The following is a 20,594-nucleotide window of genomic DNA, read 5'->3' as shown; positions in this document are numbered from 1 at the left end:
GGTTGATATTGTAACATGAAATGGTTAACCGAAAATATTATTTTTTCTTTTTTATCTCACCTCCTCGATAAATTTGGTTTTCCACCCTGTTTTCCAGGAGGAAAGGGGCACTTTTCGACCATCTGAAATTGTTGACCCATACGTAAAAAAAATTGTTTTATTCACACAATGCAGCAATCTAGCAACGATTTGACGTGAAATAAAAATCAGGAAATGATTTCTTCAGTGGATTCCTCCAAAATTGAAAGAGCGTTATTTTCCATTCAAAAACTGAATTCACTAGAATACTTAGAACGAGTGCATTAATTACCAAAATAATGAATGGAAAGTTGACGGTTTCCACCCTCTGGCCGGAAAGCGTTAACTTTCGTCGCGCTGCTCTAAGCGATGTTGCCGCTTTCCGCCTCCGTCGTGTTACTCGAAAACTAGTATTATTATACGCACCTCGGGCAATGTTTATTGTCCTCGGCTTCGCTTCAACCAACAATTACATGTTAAATTATTTAGTAACACGGCTTTACTCACGATTTATCGGTGTGGGTATCGACTAATCGCAATAAGACACATCACGTAGTGGAAATTGTGAGCACATTCTGTGCACCGTCACACCAATAGTGACACAGAGTCAGTGATACCGTGTTCGTCATCACCACCGGCGCCCCCCGCCCTGTCCAGCCGCGCACTACGAGCACAAGTCCGCAGTAAGAGACGGGCGTTTTCGCGAACCCACTACACACCCTGATTAAGGACCTCCGAATGGTCTGAAATTAGTCGGTACCCACACCAATAAAACGTGAGTAAAGCCGTATTAATAACTAAGTTAATCATGTCTCTCGAAAGTCTTAATAATTTAATAATAACATGTGTTCTAAGACATTTCTTTACCACCCAAGGTTTATTTGGTTGACGCAGTGTCCACTCACAGTTTGAAGTGTGTGCTAATTTAATCACAAAAGTTACGACGTTCAAGACGTTACACATAAGAACAATGATGTGAAAGTATAATATGTGCGACTTTATGTACGGAAGTATACAGGATGGCGGCTAGATTATGGCTATTTCTGCCGTGAAGTAGTAATGTGTAAGCATTACTGTGTTTCAGTCTGAAGGGCGTCATAGCTAGTTAAAGTACTGGGCAAATGGGACTTAATATTTTATATCTCATGGTGACGAGCGCAGTTGTAGTGCCGTTCAGAATTTTTAGCTCTTTCAAGAATCCTGAGCGGCCCTGCATTGGAATAGGCAGGGCGTATCAATTATCATCAAATGAACGCCTTGCTTGTCTCGTCCCTTATTTTCATTAAAAAAAGACTTTACAAAATCCAGCTAGTGCATCTTATGTGAATCAAACTATAGAATGATCTTCTTGTGCAGCTTTTCCTGGACGACACGATATGGCTACTTAGAAAACGCATTTTTTTATTGAAGAGAAGGAAAAATGAGCCATATGGCCATCTAATGGTATATCACCACGGTTCATTCTCTCTTGTAACAACAGAGGAATCACAAGAGCATTGTCGACCCTATAAAGCATCGAATAAACGTATGAATTTGAAATTCGAAAACCCATTGGTAGGTGGCGGGCGAGGATTGAACCGGAGACTCCCCGGTGAGAGCCAATGGTTCAACCTATTACGCCAGTGACATAAAACACCCCTGTGAATCTTCTGGTGTTGCAAGGGAATATGAAACACTGTGGCGGTGATCACTTAACATCAGATGACCCGTATGCCCATTTGGCCTCCTATTAAAAAAATAACCACTCGCATAACTTCTAACACGGATGGTATTATTATGGAGTACCGATGTCTATATTTCAGCAATAATATTATTAAAAGTATAGACATTTGTGGTTTTTCTGTTTGACTTTTTTGAGTAAAAAACATTATATCTTACGTTTATGAACTTTATTACGTATTAGCCTACAATATTTAAGGAGGTCCTCAATTATTCATATGTTCAGCCGACTTCAAAAAAGAAGGTTCTCAATTCGTGGGTATGTTCTTTTTTTGTAATGAGACTAATCTTATGCAATACTCGTATAACTATCATAGATGAAAACATAAATCAGTCCTTAGACAATGCAGATCTCAGGTACTTATCGAACTTCATAAACGAATTTAAAAAATTAAGATATTACAAGAAAAGAAAAGGACATAAGAATTATAAAACCACTTTTATGATATGACATTTATGTATTAAAAAATAAACAAGGGTTTCAAAGGTTGGACCGACATTTAATTCATCGCGATAACCTAAAAAGAGCAAGGTCACGTGGACCCATCTGCCCTTAATGCCTAAGACTTGAATTAAATTCAAAGCGCGCGGTGTGCCCTTAATAAGTAGATTAGTATCACGATCCGACCCCCGTCATGTCCTTGTAACTCCTTACTTACGAAATATCTCCGACGTACGTGTGCTGAGTGCCTACTTTGCACAGAGTAAACATGTATGATATTGTACATTTTTTAAACTTTTTATCATCACGGAACTTTAACATTGTAATTATTATGATTAAATATATATCGTGAGTATCCGTCATAATAATTACAATATCATATTGTACATTGTAATTCCCGCGGAATAATTCGTTCTCATTTCAAGTAATTTTTACTTTTAACCATATAATTAGAGCCTAATTTGAATTTATTTTTGAGAATATTAAATACTCGTAGCCATATTTTCGGGCTAGATAATCAACGGTGCCTATTTCTGTCGTGAAGCATAAGCTGTGTAAGCATTATTGTGTTTCGGTCTGAAAGGCGCCGTAGCTAGTGAAATTACTGGGCAAATGAGACTTAACATCTTATGTCTCAAGGTAACGAGCGCAGTTGTAGTGCCGCTCAGAATTTATGGGTTTTTCAAGAATCCTGAGCGGCACTGCATTGTAATGGGTAGGGCGTATCAATTACCATCAGCTGAACGTCCTACTCGTCTGATACCTTATTTTTCTTCAAAAAAAAATATTATTAAAATAGACAAATCAGTTTACTAACTATAAATTAACGTAATAACGTAAACAGGAATCAGATTTATACTTTATCTGAAGAAAAGTGTGAAATCTTAATTCTTATTTATTCTTACTATATTGAAGTTGTTGGTCTTCGTAGTTAGAGAAACTTATGAAATCTTTAAGCTGAATAAACACTTAACTTTAACACAATCTAGCAAAGTTTTAGTTCATTTTCAAAGCAGTATTCAGCAGCATCTTAATGTAAATAATAAAATAGACGAGAACAATAATATGATACTTTGTAACTATATATTTATTTATTTATTTAACTGACCTCCCATTACAAAAAACACTAGAATATATACTACTACAAACTAAAATATTAAAACTTCCGTGAGGCAGCGAGTGTGGCAGTGATAGAATGGGCGTGACTACAATCTAATAAAACACAACCTCGTGATAGACCTGCGATTGGACCAAAAAATAGTTCATTGTAATTGATCAGTTAGTGATTTGAGCCGCGTCAGGTGATTCTCCGTTGCTGTAAGCACTACCGGTAAAGGGGAAAAATTTTGTTGATTGTGGATTTTTAACTAAGGGACCTGTCAATAAACACGGACTAATCAATCAATCAATCAAATCCTTTATTTCCGTCTAAACATGTTACGATGGTACAATCTTACAGTTTCAGATGTTTCGCCAGGTTTTGCAAATTAATTTAATACAGTAAATAGTATAAGTAATTAAATATATGACAAAATTAGACGATGAAATATGTCTGCATGCCAATAGCAATAAAATGTTAATTAACATAATTAAAATTAAAATTATTTCTTTCTTTATTGGTACCAAAAGTTATGTTACATGATATAATTGGTTGGTTAGGTGACAAAACCTGTGTCAAAAGATGTCGTTCTTCCATATCTATAATCACTAAGTAGGTACCTACTTAGTGATTACACTAATAAGGTGTGTGTGTATGTGTGCGTTTGTGTGAGAAAGTGTGTATGTGAATGTGTATTGTGTTCGCTAGTATATTGTGGAATAAGTTTTATAAACAAATAAATAATACAGTTCTTTTTTTGGACTTTAATGTTTTTAAGTGATTATTTGTGATTTTCCTAGTGGTTATTTTTTTTGGCAAATTTTACTTTGAATTTCATGATTGAAAAATTGTTCCTTAAGAAGACAATAATTAAATTTTGTGTGTATTGGTAAGATTTTACAGTTTAAGATCTTAAGAATTTATTATGTCTATTATTTTTTAGAAATAAAAGAGTTAATGAAGTGATAAATGAATACATACTATAGAGTAGGCAGATTTAATCAATTATTTTTGTTACTTTAAAATACATAATAGGGCCTCCGCCTCCTCATAGTTTTTAGTTATTATCCATCTTGTTACAAATTTTTTACAGTCATAATAATTTTTTCGTATATATATTTACGTGTTTATTAACAATATTGTATAGTTGTGTAGATTTATTTAAGAATTGTTTTTACGCAAAAGCAGATTTAGTTTATGAACTTATAAATATCCTGTCGCTTCTTCTTTTTGACTTAACAGTAGTGAGTACAATGTATAATTTCCTTACAGTTAATGGGAAATTCTTTGAAAATGCGCATATTGCCTCATGTTAGGAGATTGCATAAAAGTTGTGACAAAACGCATTCTTTGAGTAAATTTTACATTGCTGCAAACATACACTTAAAGAAACTGTACAAGGGAGCTATTTTAGTCTTTTACTGTTTAACTGACAGGCGTTTAAAATTTTCAGTGAACGGTAATGATATTAACAGTAAATGTTAATTAGAAAATGGTGAAGGTAATGAGAAATGGTAATTATAAATCAAATAGCAAGAAGATAAAAGTATAAACTTTTATTTAAAAATATAGTAAATCCTTTTTTTTAACAAACTACATATAGATATCTACTTATCAGTCATAACAAATTATAATTTTTTTTTTTAGAATTGGCTGAAATAACAAAATAATCAAGATAAAAAACACAGTTTAAATAAACACATGTTTTTCTTTATATTTAAATCATTCTTGAACATAATTTCTTACTTATTAGGTATTAACAATGTAATAAACTTAAAAAAAACGAAACGCAATGACCTTCTTGGTAAGGCGTTGGAAGTAAGCGGTAAAATTAACTTTAAAAAAAAATATACTTAATATTAATCTTAGGATTTTGTTTTAAGCAAAGGTCCATTCTGCAAAAAAATCTTATCTTACCTATTATCTATCGATTAAATCAACGAAAATCAATATAAAGAAACAAAAAACAAAAACGTCTTGGTTAGTAAATGGAAGTAAGCATCCAAGCCAAAACAAAAATAAACACTTTAAAAAAAAAAAAGAGCTTTGTCACATTATTATTTTCTTGTACAGGCTTGAGTATTATATTTGATGTTATTTTGATATTCTCTTGGTCATTGTTACGTCGTTGAAGAGAAGCAGTGCGCAACGGTTTACTCAGCAACATTTTCTTAGGTTCCACTCTGTGTATAAAAAAAATCATCTACGTAATCACTATGACTGATTTTAAATTCAGAGCGCAATCCTGTAACATTACCTTGATTAATTCCAATCTCCTTATCTATCAGGACCCCTTCTAAGGTTTCTTCATGATTAAGCTCTCCGACATGTTTCACATGACTGCAATAACCGCTCAAACAAATAAAACAGCTTACCTCTCTAAAAATCAAACTTGGGTAGTCTTTCTTCCACAATACCTGGTGCACCTTATTTGTGCCCTTTAATGGCTTTAGTTTGTCTGAAAGAATCAGTAAATCTTTTTCAAAAATTTGATAATCATTAACAATTTCCAGTTTGATATTCTCCGCAGATTGTGCTACAATTGTCATAAAATCATCAATATTATCAATATCTTTACCTTTAGCCACCGCTGCGTCTGCGATTCTCTTGACGGTACGACCTACTCCATCAGCTGCTCCCTTTCCATGTCCTGCTTCACTAAGGTTCCAGGTTACCAGCTTCAAATTGGGGAAGTTCCAGTAAAGTTTGGAAATTATATAGAACATAGTTTTATTTCGATACTCACTGCTTGGTGAATCGGATAGGAAATGTAGCTGATTTACGTTTTTGTTGGTGGTCTGAATGTATTCCAGAAGCGGTACTATGTGGGCCCATATGGCGGCAGCATCATGACGCATATTTTCGCTGACCGTGCATAATGATTTAACCGTTATTTGGTCATCTTCATTAGTTAAATATATAACTGCAGTATGTAGTGTCAATTCTTTCCTGCTACCTCCAAAATGAAATGACTGGACTTCAGAGTGATATTTATAGCCATAGTTCTCACTAAAGTCAATGTGAACTATGGCTTCACATTTCTTCAAGTTAGATTTTAGATCTTTCAAAGCAGTATATTGGCCATCTTCTTGTACCTTCATGCTTCAAAAATTCTGGAATCAGACTTTCAAATATTGCAACAGCTTCTTTTGGAGGGGCAGTTACTTTTACCTTTGCGATAACTCTTTTTTGTCTTTTCCACACCCTTTGTGACGTACGTTTCTTTCTTATGTTCCCATTTACTATATGTTATTGCTTCATCTATATCTAACAAGTATTCAAGCTTTTTATCTTTATAGGTACCGCATCTACTCAACAAGCATGATGTATTGGAACAACATAGTCTATTGATAACTTCTGCAGAGTCCTTTTCTTTGATTATTTTACGAGAATGTAATACTACCAACAATAGTTCTATGTTCGCATGAGTTTTACACAAACATGTTTCTCTGTCACTGACATCTGGTATGAGTACCCAAAATGGCCTTTGCTGGCAAAAATATGAATAACTAACTTTGGTATTTTCTGCTTCAAAAAATTTATGAAGATTTTTCATGGAATCTAATAAATATCTTCGTTGTTTTTTAATCTTGTCCCGGGATATACATTCTTTTTTTCCAGCAGTCATTCTTGAAATGTCGTCTCTGTCAAAAAAGGTTGCAATATCCTGTTTTAACTTTTGATAATAGTTTTTTTTTGTTTCCTCATTTCTTTCTCTAACAGTAAAGTGTTTAGTTTCAGACAAGACCTTATGCTCTTTTAGTATTGATTTTTGTTGAAGTATATGGTCACTAAATATATTTTTTTCTTTTTTTGATTTCAGCGCCTGATAATTAGTCTCCAACGTTTTTTTCATAGCTTCACCAAACAAAACCTTTTTCTTGACGTCATTTATCTTTGACTTGTCATTTATTAGTCTCAGAGCTCTAGAATTTGGACTTTCTACTCGTTTTTTCAGTCTCTGACAAAGTTTTTTGTAGTTATTTAGTTTTTTCTGTAATTCTTGTTTTTGTAATGTATACATCTTTTCTTTTTTCTGCATCATGTACTTTAGTTTTCTTATCTTCTTATTTAAATTCTGAAAAATCGGATTGGCCTCTTCATTTCTTTGTTCTCGTTCTGGGTTTGTATCGTGGTCTCGTATATCATGCTGTTCATGTTCCTCATCATTATCATTTCTTAAGGGGTTGGTTTCACTATCACTCGGAGTATTAACATCCATAAGTTTTTGTCCTTGTTTCAGTAATAGTTTCCTTTGGTAAAATTTATTGAAATTTTCTCTCCATTTTTTCCTTTGTAACTTTTTAGCTTTTGGTGTCAAATCTTTAATACTTAAAATTTTCTTACTTTCTTTTCTTTTTAAGTACCTCTGCCGTTCCTTCTCTTTTTCTCGAGTGTATTTTTCTGGATCAGACCTAATTTTAGCGTATCTTTCTCTCCGAGCTAATTAAGCCTTCTCTAGTATCTCTTCTTTAGTGCGCGGCATTGTGAAATTCCTGTCAAAAAATAACTAATTTGTTTAAAATTTTCGCGGCTAAAACACATTGAAATATAAGAAATCATACGGTTTTAAAGATTAAACGAATTCGATAGTGCACAACACAGGAATCACAATTAAAAATTACTATAATTACCATTTCTAAAATTTACTCATTACCATTTAATTTAGAGTAATGGAAAATATGGTAATTAGGATTTCAAACATTTTGTTGAATAAAGAGTTCTTTATAAGGATTATGAAATTTTTACCTGCTTTACCTAAAAACGGATCTTATAACAACTTAAATAAACGTATCAGTTTAAAAAAATAATCATCTTCTTACCAAAAAAATTTAAAATGGCGATTAGACTATATTTCGACAAAAGCAAACCACGACGAGAAATTTTAATATTGCGCCAAAAAATGCGGTCTTTGATGCGTGTAGTTTGGTCGGGCGCCGAGCGCAAACTGGAGCAAACTTGTTAAGGCAGTTAAGGGTATCTTGTTCTCAAATTGTTAGGTAGTAAATTAAGGCGAATATTTTTTAAACGGTAATTATAAAATTACCCGAAGACATACTTTAAGAGCATTCTTTCTACTTAATTTATGTTATTTATGTAAAACAACTTGTGTATAGGGCTAAGGAAACTATTGCTATTTGAGAATATTGATTTATAATTACATTCTTTAAAAGGGATTTAGCTATATTAAACAAAAACTTAATCAAAATGTAAAATGGGACACGAATGGTAATTAGAATCTGGATGCTTGGAGCCAAATTTCTCTAAATTTAATAAACAAAATATGGTTTCTAATAGTCTAGTTTAGATCTGTAGTACTTATATTCATTTGTAGTTTTATCAAAATTCAAATGTTTGCACTGTAGAAGATTCTTTACCATCCGCCGCGTAATATGCACATTCTTAAAGAAATGCCCTAATAATTGACTTTCTTCATATAGCTATTCTGTAGAAAATCTATACGGCCTAAATAACATAACTTTAATCAAAGCTCGTTGTGACTTTTCGATTTTAATAAATTTAGTTTGGACTCCCCAAATTGGAAAACAATAAAAAATAATAAAAAATACAGACTCACATTATAATAAAATAATAACAGAATAACATAAAATAATAACATAATAATAAAATAATTAAAAATTTTGTTTAATTAATTGTTAATCAGAACTTTCACACTTCATATCATCACTACAATGAATTATTAGCATTCACAAATTCATTAGTCATATAAAATAATCGCTCACTTAACTAGTGTTTAAGTTTTTTCTTAAAACGTCGTTCATTTAATAATTTTAAATTAATGGGCAGTTTATTGTATATTCTGACATATATGAATAAACATGAAACATATTTTCCCCTTCTTAAAAAAATTTAGTAATACAAATCTCTGGTAGATAACATAAATGAATTTTTGAAAATTATATAATAACATAGAGTTACTCTGTGTTTTATCTACTCCTTGAGCTGACTAGAGGCACGCATTACATAATCGACAGAATGTATCGTGCAAGTCTCTCCTTACGTCTCTATCTGTTGATACTCCCTTTCATTATATTGTTTGGGCTGATATGTTGAGGACAGGTAACATTATGAACTTATACAATGAATTGTTGAAGTTAAATAAATAAACATTTTATATTATATCAATACAACTTTAATTTAAAAAAAAATATATTAGTGCTGAAAGACGTAATTTTCAAAATACCTGTTTTTATTATTGTATCAATCCTTTTTGGTTATCTGGAATAGATTGTTTCAAGCAATAAGACTGCAGATTGAGTACCAATAGCTATAGCTTAAGATGTTTTTTAATGTTTATTTTTAAGTCTATCTATATTAAACTTTCCGTACGGAGTTCATAACAAGTGACAAGTGCCTTAATCTTGAGTTATATTACTGTGTACTGTTTATTTAATTTAATTCAAAGAGATCTTATGATAAATTACATACTTACAAAACTTGAAAAATAGGACTTTACTTATAAAGTTAAAGATCTTAATCTTATATGATTTATATCATTATATTAGAAATCATAGAAATAACTATTAAAATTTATATTAGAAAAATGATTTTATAATTGTATATAATTTATGATTTTTATTGGATTAGATTTATACAATTTGTAATTTTTTTAAAGTGATAACACTCACGTCTGGGATTAATGAACACACTAGTTGTGGCTTCATTAACCTGAGAGTTGCACAAAAACAAGATTTATTATCAAGATTTATGAACTTTACGTCACTCAAATGATTAGCTCTGTTGAAGAGCGCTCGCACGTGTGAGGTTATCACTTTAAAAAATTACAAATTGTTTAGACATCTCAAGTCAATTTCATAATATGCAAATATTGGTGTTGAGCAAGATGTCAACTGTAAAGTAGATCCTATAGATGAGTCCGGAACACTTTGAATCTTAAATCACATCCTTAGAATTAAGTTATCTTCTTGTTATTTTATGTTTTAGCAGAATATTCATCATGTCCATGATACACAAACAATACATCCTTACACAAACAATGAATTCAAGCACTAAAGGTTGATTCATTCAATATAGGATACTTTATATTAGAACACTTTAATCTGTATTAATTTAATAAAATATTCGGGATTTGAAACGCTTTTAACTAACAAATCATATATTGTATGCAGCACCTTACACACTCATTTGTTTTATAAATTATAGCTATTGCAAAAATACTCTATTAAATGAAAAGAGTGGCCGTTGTATTTCTTGTATGTTCTTCTCACGATCTCCTCTTTTTCCGAACATATTATGGAAGATTCAGTAATTTAAAAGATATATTTATAGTGACGATTCAAAAGCTTAAGCTAAGCCTAATAATTGTTTTTTTTTTTTACTTTGACTTTGATTTTGACTAGTTTTTAAATGTTATTTATCTTTATTATGATATGTTATATGTAGATAAAGCTTATTGTTTTAAGCTGAAAGTCAGAAAATAAGACTCAAAGAACTTAAGACTTAGCAAGACTTAAGCAATATATAATATAAACACCCACACACGAACATAGAACAGAGTCTGTTTCATTATACGCAAGCTGCACATTCAAGCTCCTTACCACAAATCCCTGATGTTGGAGAAGTGAGATTCTAAACGTATGGCTTCACAGAATCTATTTCTATGAATTAGCTTACGTAGCAATAATTCAAACACTAACTTCACAGCATAGCTTACATGAATGTAGATGTATATTAATAATTAATATTTGTAGTATTCAATCTCAATGTTAATTAAGGGTTTTGTATAATTAAATAAACGAACTAACTTTTTTTTCTCTTTACTTGTATAAAATACAATCAAAATTTTTATTTTCTATATGGTTAGTATAATACTGAAATGTTTTTCTTTAAGAGGTCATAATTTTGTTGCGTGATTTTGAGAATCATATAATTATTACGAATCTCTAAAATCAGAGTTTTTTAATTATCAATAAAATCATTTGGAAATGATATATATATAACAATAACCTTATGTATACCATAACTTCTAATCCCAGAGGCTGGACCTGGATTACACGAGGGCCAGTCAAAGTCTGGAACATTGACTTCCAGCCAAGCTAGGGTAGTTTGTGTCTTGTGACCAAGTATAGTCTTGTTGGATATGTTAAAAGGTTTTACAAGATCTAATCGATGCTTTTGATATACTTAAGGTGAAATAATAATCAATCTCCTAAAGAATCATTGAGCTATCAATATATAATGGATAATGTTAAGTACGCTTCTTCTCTCTCAGAGCGCCATTTGTTCCCGAAGCGGTTGTAGTGTCTAGTATATTAGAAATGACATCAAAAAGAATTCTAAGGGAATCAATATTGTAAAAATAAATTCCTTTTATGCCATTTATGTACATAGGCTCATATGTGAATTTGTATTTTATATGATTTCATTCGAGAATCTAAGTTTCCTTCGATCGTTTATATATTGAAGTATTAATTATATTTCTTCAACCCTTAATTCCTCTTCCTTTAACAAGGTAAATATAACTTTTCTAACGTCATGACGTTTTTCTATCGTAGACATCACTGATTTCGAGCTCTCACAGATCACATCTCTCTCCGCTTTGGTGTAAATAGCCTAACAGCTTCGCGGCTTATCTCCTCTCGTTTCCTCTCTACTTTGGTGGATACCGAGCCTTAGTGACGCAGGATGGTGACCACTACAGCGTAGGGGTAACAATATTTAATAATAAACTGGCTGCGTTAGATTTGTTAGTTAGTTGGATGATTTTGAGCTAGATCCTTATCCATCGGAGAAAAGTTCGCTATATTTGTAATTAAGTTTAGTTTAGTTGCCTTCAACTGGAACACAACGAGTAACTCACGACTAACAAGGTAAGTAAAAATTTTAAATTGGCTTTCATTTAAATAGAAGAACCTGGTTCATTCTCTTATTTAATTAACTAGTTAAATGAACTCGGTTCGAAGTTTAAAGGGCTATAAAATTTTGATTGAATCATATACTTTATAAGTAACTGTTTTTATGGTACATTGACATTATACGGATAAAAAAAAATACTGTGATAATTTATACGCCTACATAGAGCTACTTGTTGCTAGACAACCGATGATTACGGGCAGTTTTATTACTTTAGTGTGCGTGACAAGCTCTGTCGTACTCGATTTGTATGTCACATTGTGTTAGTGTGCGTGCAATAATCAAATAGAGGGTGACTGTAAACCTCAATGTTTTTCGACGATTTCACAGATTTCATACTCTTTCTGGGCATTATTTATATAAATGGGCATCCATTTGTATAAATAACATAAAAAATATAACATAATTGATGAGTTTGATAGAAAAGTCAAACGTATTACATACTGTTAACTGTTTTACTATTACGACTTAAACATATTTCACTTTGAAACTTCTTTCAGTCTAAATCAATAATAATGGATATATAAAATAAGAATCTCGTATTTCACATTTTTAAGAATAACACACGTATTAAATCAAATCAAATCAAAATCATTTTATTAATGTAGGTCAAGGAAGTGACACTTATGAATGTCAAAAGTATTCTTTTCTTTTCTTTTCACTTTCACCATCACCAATATATAGTGGTTGAGATACGTAGACGATGTGGTTCACAATATTCCCAGAAAAGGGGTAAAGTAACTACTGGATCACCTGAACAAAATACATACATTTAATCTCTTTCTTGTACGGTACTTTCTGGACGATTTGATATAGGTATCCGGTAAGCTTAAAATATATTTTACTAGTAAATCGTACACTAATAAATCGCACAGCGCCATGCGAGTCCAGTATAACGACGCCTTCACAGCATTTTTGGAGCTGCCAACTTTTTGTAGCGCGTCAGCTGTGTTTGCACACGCAGAGGTCGACAGCTTTAGCGCTGTTCTACGTAAAAAAGCGGTTTCTCTACTACACCGAATACGAGGCAGCAACAACAGTTATCTGAAGGCGATAGCCAACAGCGGGGACTGTCCGTATGTGGGCCATATGACAAAAATAAACATGTCCCTTCGTAGTTATAATTACTAATACAATTAGATTATAAGTTTACTAAGATTATCTGGAAATAAACTTTTATTTTTTGTTAATTATTATCACTAGGTGAAATTTGACACGAAGCTTAAACGTCAGTAAAATATTGTTACTACAGCATTTTTAAATACAGAGAATTTTTCAATAATAACACATAATTCTATATAGTTAGTTAAGCACTGACACTTGATATTGTTACTAACTCCAAGATAACAGTAAGGTATATTGGTTTTATACATACATTACATAATTTAAGTGAGCTCCGTCAAACCAAAATATATTTTCATATTTTCATGTAAGAGTTTTCATTGAACCAATATTTATAAAAATGTTTGAAGCATCAATCACGTAATGTATCGCAGAGCTCTCACATCACGGTACAGGTAGCGAGCGATGCTCAAATCATTCACGTTATATAGATTAGCTTTATGAAATATAATCTCTATATGACTGATAAATGTAGCTATATAAATGGAATGGTTTTAATGTGACTGTTACATATTTTCTTAGAAAATGTGATGTGTGAAAAAAACAAAGTCTCCAACTTAATATGATTATTTAGCGAGATAACCAAGTCATTCAAATCAAATCAAAATCACTTTATTCGTGTAGGTCACTTATGAATGTCAAAAAAAAATGTCTTGTTGAATCTACTGCTACTTCGTAAAGGATGGAGCCAATGAGAAGAATCTTATTGCCACTCTTTCTATGAAATATTGATGATTTCAATCAATATGCACATTATAATTCACACTCTTACATTTACTTGTCTTATTTTAACAAAAATATCCTGGATTAAAGTTCTTTCTCATTCGTACATCCGTACCTATTATACGTGCGTCCTTAGATCATTTATACGTCCATATAAAACTGTGAAATCGTCAAAAAAAATTGAGGTTGACAGTTAGCCTCTATTTTGAGCAGCGCACGCACACTATCATAAAGTTACATAAAAATCGCGAGTGTAAGACGTAGCTTGGCACGCACACTAAAGTTATATACCTGTACTGTTTTCATCGGTTGTCTAGCAGCGAGAGACTCTTTCTAGACATATAAATTATCTAAGAATATGACTATTTCAACGAGAACATCAAGTAACATCTATAAAACATTGATTATTTCAGTCAATAGGCACATTTTTTTCCATAGGAGTTTCCTTGCAAATATTTTGGAAACGATTACTTTTCAACTACACAATACTTATCTAATTTTAACAATAATATCCTTTGTTAAGGTTCTTTCTCATGCGTACATCCAGGAACCTAATATACATGCGTCATTTGGAATTTCAATTAATGTTTGAAAATCTTTACAAAATTATAGTGAATAATTATTATGTTGGAATTTTGACATGATCAAAGTAACTATCAGAAAAAAATGGGCGGAAAATACGTTCACATTGAAAAGTAAAATTAGGTTTTCTAATGGTATAAAAGTAATTATTATTTTGTTCTACATAGAGGATACACTATCTCTGATCGAATCGTTACGAACAGTGCGCCGTAGCTAGTGAAATTACTGGGCAAATGAGACTTGACATCTTATGTCAAAGATTTTGAATATCGGGCAAGGCGTATCAATTACCATCAGCTGAACATCCCGCTCGTCTAGTCCCTTATTTTCATAAAAAAACATCACTTAGCTGAATGAAAAACCTTATGACATTAGAAACAGCTCATGTAGTCTACCTCAAAGCTGACAATGCTCTTGTTATATATATAAGATGTTTGAGTTCTCGTCTTAGAGCGGGTGTAGTTGGCGTGCGGAGCGAATGAGGACCAGAGCGGGCGTCGAGCTCAGTCAAGGAAGAACTACCGAGCGAGGAGGTTGTGTCGCACGGGCACTCCGGGAACACACCTTATTTATTACATAATCGTAATAATTGTGTTAATTATGAGGCGCTCCTACTTTTACGATTTTAACATTCGTTGCTGATTATAATATGGGTTTTACTTGCTGTCGTGTTAAATGCTCATAACAATGGACAACTATGAATATCCTCACCATATGAACGCCCTTCGCCCGTCATATCCTCTTTATTCTTCACTTAATATGAAACCACCACATTACAGTGATTTTAAGATTTAACTAGAAACTGCCTCTTCTTCTATCGCGTGACTCTTACCTATTCTGACGACAATATGGTCTTCTTTACCTTAATTGCTTGGTTAATTTCTATAATAAAAATAGGTATGTAATCGTAAGTTTAAAACAATAATATTTCATTATCAATTCTACATAAGTTGCAGATAGTAATGTATGCGTTGGAAGATATAGTCATACCTACTTAGTAGTAGGAAATATATAGCTACCTAGCTATTATGAATGGTAATTTTATGATTATAATAATTATTTTAAATTAGATTGTTTTAGGGTACTTAGGAAGCTTGAAAAATTTAAATATGGATCGCAATGACCCTTAACATGCTTTGCATTTTTATGTTTCTTCATGTTTAAAACATCGGTCGGACTGATGACGTAGGTGAACAAAACTCGCGCGTGCGTCACTGCTCGCTCTTGAGCTTTTACTGGCCTACTGTGTACAGGCCACCACGCGTACGTACGATTTCGATAACTACACGGGGAGTGAGACAGGCCTGGTATTAAACATTATTGTAGTTGGTCGCTGTGATCAATAAAAAAAACTCAAAATATCAATTTTCTTAACAAATACTAATTGAAAGTAATGGCATAGGGTGCAATAAACAGATCAAATACCTATTTTACAAGTGCATTAAATTCTCTTAAAGTTGTAGTAATGTATTTTTTATTTGTCTTTAATATATTAAATTAAACAAATGATTTGAGTTTTCTTTAGTGTTTATTCCGTCAATATTTGTCATTAAACAATTCGACACGTGTTTTGCCTCTACACGAGGCATCCTCAGGACGTGTTGTCTCGCCAAAATCTGGCACGAGACTGAACTGAGATGATGATATTGGCGGAAAACTCAAATCATTTGTATAATTATGGATTTCCGCAAGGTAACGCCTACATCAATAATTTATTTTTTATTTTTTTATATTAAATTAAATAAAAGAAACAGGTTCTTATTATGCACGCTCTTTCACTTAAATCATCACAATTTGTTCTGTTTCAGTCTAATTGCAAGACTCAAAAAAAAAAGAGTTAATATAGCCTTCAATCTGAAGCCAAGCATGTCGCAAAGATAGAATCACAGTAATAATTCAACGTAAGAAGGATAATGCGGGCACTTTATTATTAGCTGGTTAATAAAGTGTTTGTTCTAGCTCGGATGTCGGATGGCTGGGTGTCCGGGTGACGCGGGGAACTTATCCGGTTACCAGTATTAGTTCAATGTAAAAGTGAGGATAGAGACGCGAAGTTTATTTAATTTTTATGTTGTTGTTTGTTTGTTTGTTGTTTTTTTAATTTCCTTTAAGCTAGCAATGATCTGTATATTGTTTTTTTTTCGAAAGTCTTGGTAAGGTTTTATTTATTTTGTTTATCCTCTGTTTGACTTCTCACATGAGATGTATATTAGTAGAAACTTTATTAGTGTGTGTATATCTTTTATGTATTTTTTTAAATGTTTCAAATTCTGTTTGTTTCCCAAATATAAATAAATAAATTAAACTCATCTATCCTATCACGAGTCTCGTGCCAGATTTCGGTGAGTCAGCATGCCCTGAGGATGCCTCGTGTAGAGGCGAAACAAGTGTCGAATTGTTTAAAAGACAAATATTGGCGGAATTAACACTAAAGACAATTTAAAACATTTGTATAATTATGGATTTCCTCACAGTAACGCCTACTTCAATAAATTTTAAATAAACCTAAACAATTATAAACATATTAATTTCATAACTCGCTACGATGCTACGTTAAAGTGTGATATTTCGTCAATAAGATTTATAATGTTTTAGTTATAAAAATTATATGTAACAAATTAAAATATGCAATGTGTGTGGTTCAAAACAAACTATCTGATACTTATTTAGATAAAAAAAAGGGAAAAAAGTTAAAACTGAAAAGAAATAAGTATATTAAGAGGAAGGTAAATTGTCATTACATTCGATTTAAATTCTTAATTCAAATAATACCAAAACCAATCAACAATTTATTGACGTGGGATAGGGGGTACCTGTAACCCGCCGTTAAGTTCATTTTAATATATTCATTCTTATCAGTCTGCGACTCCGCTGCTGCTTGCGTTGCTTGGAGTAAAGCTTGATGTGCTACGAGGACTTTCGTCAAGACTTTACAGCCGATTCAAGGTTCTTGCAGCCCTTGTTCCTTAAAAATAAATAAACAATAATCATCCATTACATTCGATAAAAATGAGAGCTGAAAGTAATTTTAATTTAATAATGAAATTAATATATTTTGTTTTAACTAAAATACTACTCAAACTTTTCTCTACTCGCCCGCTTATGACAGTTACGTTATCCCTATCTACGACGTAGCTGTTAGAAAAAGAATCTCTACGGAACGTAGCAATGTATCGCTGCGAGCGCTACGAAGTGGACGCTACGTTGCAAGGAAGATTTTTTCTGATGGAATCTACATAATTAACGAAGTTTGAATAATAAATTTCAACTTTTATGTTCAACTGGTTTATTTGTTGAACATAGTGGATTTCCAATGAAACAGTTTTCCTTGAAGTTACTGAAGTTACTGTGTGCTTTATTACCAATTTTTTTTAATACATAATTATAATGTCTATTTAAAGAGATGTCATGCTTTTATGAGATGTGGTGAACGAATAAGTGACGTTATATTGTTTCATTATATGCGTCTTAAGACTATCAATTTTTATTAAGTTCAACCCTTTTCCAAATTCCCACAGCAATAATACTAATTCCGCAACCACATTTCTTCATTATTGGGTATTCGATAGTGAAGGCCAGTTTGTTTATTGTGGGTCAAATTTTTCAGTTCTTCTCTTAACCTGATAAAATTGAATAATAAAAATGCGTTTTTATCACAACATTAACTAACGTCTACCCGTAACTTGATTAGTCACCTGTCACTTGAATCATAATCCACTAAAAGACGGCGATTTGAAACAATAAGTAAAGTCTCTATGACTTTTATAAGCTCGTGAGTCATTGCTTTCATTTACATACATATAAATAAAATTGGACACAAACACCAAAATAACATTTTTTACAATCTTTGTCTGTCTGTCTATCTGTTTTTTTGTTATGGAAATTATTCCATATTATACCCGTACGCTCGTTTGTCCTATTAAGGACAAACGAGCGTACGGGTCACCTGTTTGTTCGGGCTAATCTCTGAAATGGCTAGACCGACTTTTATTGGCAGGTAGCTGATGTAATAAGGAGTAACTTAGGCTAGGCGGTTTTTTTAGAAAAAATCTTTTATTTAAGATAAATAAAGTAATGTTGCAAAGTCCGAGAGTCTAACTGTCTAAAAGGTCTAACTCTAAAAATAATTTATATGGCAAAACAACGTTTGCCGGCTCAGCTAATATTATATATACATGTATTTTTAATTGATGTGTATTATTTTGTTTAGTATGTTTCTTGAAATATTTGCAATTTATTACCAATTTCGATTTACTTTTTGATTTCATTATTTAAACACTTTAAAATAGTGCTTCTTCTCAGCATGTCCGGGCTTAACAAGTATAGTATATAAGGGCGCAAATTGCCACCTACCGGCAATAGTTGGCAACTATTGATATTTATATTTTAGTTTATCATTAAAATGAATATAATTGTTATATATATCTGAAATATATTGGATTTAATTACAAATACCTATTTGTAACGTGAACATATTTTATAACACAATATCGACGACCTGTATAGCCGAGTGGTTAGCGATCCTACCTACTCAGCTAGAGGTCCCGGGTTCGAATCCCGGTAGGTGCAAGCATTTATATGATGAATATGGATGTTTGTTTCCGAGCCATGGATGTTTGTTTCCGAGCCATGGATGTTTAAATGTATTTTTGTATGTTGATATGAATTTATGTATGTTTAAGTAAGTATATTGTATTAAATATATCGTTGTCTTGTAACCCATAACACAGGCTATATTTGCTTAACTTGGAGCAAGATAATTTGTGTAAAAAGAGTGTCGATATTATATTATGTTATATTATTATATTCGCAAAACAATATAATATAAATTATGTTCCTTCACCCGTCAAACTTAATAAAAATCCTCATTATTTAATTAATGTGTAACTGTGCTTGGCTTGTCAGTACTATAAATGAAAATAAATAGAAATCTTAGAGATTCATGCTGAAGATTTCCCCAAAAGTATTTATTTCTGGATAAATATTGCACGGTCCCCAAATGTCTCAGGTGATCTATCAAAAGCTGACGATGGTACACAGAAATCTGTCAAACCGGAAAAGTACATAAAATGCGTAAAGGAAATCCTAAATCCCTATCCAGTTACATGTTTCTCACACAAATATAATTTATTTGGTTCAAAGTGAAGCTTACAGCGATTTAACTTCTATTAATTTTATTTTTCTGATGTCGTGCGAATTGCTTTAAATGAAATTGTATTGCTAAGACTACAATTACGACATGCTTTATGTATTCCATTCTTACGCATTTTATCAAATGAATCATGTTCAAGCATATTCAACTTTTAACTTGATTTTAGTTAAATTCCAAAACTGTTGATATCATGCGTGGAATTGCCGTCAGCGATCCCAGGTGTTTCGGCCAGTATTCCAGAACCATGTGTGTCTGTCCGAGTTGTCTCTCCACGCAGGGTTTTTCAGGGGTTTCCAGGGTTTAAATCGCGGTAGGTGCAATCATTTATATTATGATGAATATGGATGTTTGTTTCTGAGTCATGGATGTTTATATGTATTTTTGTGTGTTTCATTAAATATATCGTTGTCTTTTACCCATAGTACAGGCCATTTGTACAAAAGTGTGTCAGTATTATTATATTATATTGTAAAGTAACGAACAAATATGAAAATAAAGCTAAATTATCCGCTCTTTCGGTATTGCCACATAAATACAAATTTCATGGAAGTGCCTACAATCGTTTCAGTCTCGATTTGAAGGCGAGTAGGCGATCATTATCGTGAATAACACGAGTTTACGATATTACCGTTCCTCGAAACTTCGCCAAACCGTATCTGTCATATAACCAAATTATACGTTTTAGTATGAACGGATGTTCCGTTGAAATTCGCTTATTGATCGTAATTCGTGTTTGTACTTGGAAAATGAGCTTTTGTATCGTGAAACCAAATCATGTTACAAAATTACTACCAAATTGTTACCTAAATTGATTCTTGATTTACTATAGTCTACAAAGTTTG

At 32.2% G+C, this 20,594-nt stretch overlaps 1 protein-coding gene across 1 annotated transcript in view; it reads right to left on the bottom strand.

Annotated features, from left to right (window-relative positions):
* Positions 1-5,143: 5,143 nt before the first annotated feature.
* Positions 5,144-20,594, bottom strand: part of LOC126968634 (uncharacterized) — a 33,055-nt gene continuing 17,604 nt past the window's right edge. The window contains exons 2-4 of the mRNA XM_050813652.1: positions 7,375-7,693; positions 6,682-7,026; positions 5,144-5,173 (exon numbers count right to left, since the gene is read on the bottom strand). Of these exons, the coding sequence (XP_050669609.1) occupies positions 5,144-5,173; positions 6,682-7,026; positions 7,375-7,693 (694 nt within the window). The remainder of the gene's footprint in view (positions 5,174-6,681; positions 7,027-7,374; positions 7,694-20,594) is intronic.

The sequence above is a fragment of the Leptidea sinapis genome, chromosome 16 (genome assembly GCF_905404315.1).
Source record: "Leptidea sinapis chromosome 16, ilLepSina1.1, whole genome shotgun sequence".
NCBI lineage: Eukaryota > Metazoa > Arthropoda > Insecta > Lepidoptera > Pieridae > Leptidea > Leptidea sinapis.
Note: the sequence above shows the minus strand (reverse complement) of the source record. Positions and strands in the feature narration are given on the sequence as shown.